Source organism: Myotis brandtii, unplaced genomic scaffold (genome assembly GCF_000412655.1).
Source record: "Myotis brandtii unplaced genomic scaffold, ASM41265v1 scaffold51, whole genome shotgun sequence".
Classification (NCBI taxonomy): Eukaryota; Metazoa; Chordata; class Mammalia; order Chiroptera; family Vespertilionidae; genus Myotis; species Myotis brandtii.
The window spans coordinates 2,585,368-2,586,834 of record NW_005369442.1 but is presented as its reverse complement, the minus strand read 5'-3'; the positions used below and the strand labels follow the sequence as shown (position 1 = coordinate 2,586,834).

Below are 1,467 nucleotides of genomic sequence, written 5' to 3'. Positions count from 1 at the left end.
TTCACATATGTTACATATAAGAGATATCAAGTAGGCGTAACATGTTCTCAAAAAATTAGGGTTGGCACGCAGAAGAATTTTGAGTCAGAGATTTTGCTGGTTTTGGCACGCACTCACAAAAAGGTTGCCCACCCCTGCTATAGGCCCTTGTAGAAAACTGCATGGCAGTTCCTCAAGAAGTTAAACATAAAATTACCACATAATTCAGCAATTCCACTTCTGGGTATATCCTTAAGAACTGAAATCAAGGACTCAAATAGACAGTGTACACCCATGTTCAAAGCAGCATTACCCTCAATGGAAACAACCAAATGTCCACTGACGAATGGATAAACAAAATGTGGTTTATACATACAATGAAATATTATTCAGCCTTAAAAAGGAATGAAATTCTGACACATTCTATATAACATGGATAACCTTAAGGTTAAGTTAATCTTAAGGCTGAATAAAATAAGCCAGTCACAAAAAGACAAATATTGTATGATTCTACTTATAGGAGGTACATAGGGTAGTCACATTCATAGAGACAGAAAGTAGAATGGTGGTTGCCAGAAGTTGGGGTGTGGAGAATGCAGAGTTAGTGTTTAGTGGATGGAGTTTCAGTTGGGGAAGATGAGAAAGTTCTGCAGATAGATGGAAGTGATAGTTGCACAATAATGTGAATGTAGTAACTGCCACAAAACTGTACATTTAAAAATAGATAAAATGGTAAGTTTGATGGTAGGTATATTTTACTACAATTAAAAAAAAATTAACAGGGCTCCTAAGCAAATTATCAGAATTAATGACAAAAGATTACCATTGAACTTGATTGCTTAACTATCACTTCAAATAAAGTACCTTTGAATGCTTTCTGTTCTATTAAGCAAAGACTTCACAAGACAAACAAATATATATTACCTCCTGAATTTCTTTTTCTAATAGCTCCACTCTTTCACGAAGGTGCCTCCTCTCTGTGTCAATAGAAAGAAGTTCCAGTCGAACTGAGCTGCTTTTTCCCTCAGCTTGGTGGGCTTTGACTTCCCAGTCTTCAGCACGGTTATGAAGCATTTGAAATCTATCTAACAAATCTTGATTTTCTTTTTCCTAGTTTGAGAATAATTAAATTGTTACTAAGTTACTTACTGGAATATTCATGTCAGAAACATATACACATATTGGGATTTTTGTTTTAATTTAGGAAACAGAAGCTACCTCTGCAGATACTATCTATATATATAAAAGGCTAATATGCAAAGTGTCCCCTCAGGAGTTCAACCAAGAGACTGGGAGTTCGATTGCTCGCTATGACGTGTACTGATCACCAGGGGGTGGCGCAGAATGAAAGAAGGCCCCGGCCGCCAGCAGCAGGCAGCCCAGGAAGGGAGGCCCCGGCCGGCAGCCGGAAGGCCACGATCAGCCCTGATAGCCGACCAGGCCTAGGGACCCTACCCGTGCATGAATTTCATGCACCGGGCCTCTAGT

General features: G+C 39.1%; 1 protein-coding gene across 4 annotated transcripts in view; it reads right to left on the bottom strand.

Annotated features, from left to right (window-relative positions):
• The window catches only part of CEP135 (centrosomal protein 135kDa), a 75,634-nt gene that overhangs the window by 18,539 nt on the left and 55,628 nt on the right, over positions 1-1,467 (bottom strand). For all 4 annotated transcript variants that reach the window (XM_005877170.2, XM_014548495.1, XM_014548494.1 and 1 more), the window contains one exon: positions 904-1,089. In XM_005877170.2, the coding sequence (XP_005877232.1) occupies positions 904-1,089 (186 nt within the window). The remainder of the gene's footprint in view (positions 1-903; positions 1,090-1,467) is intronic.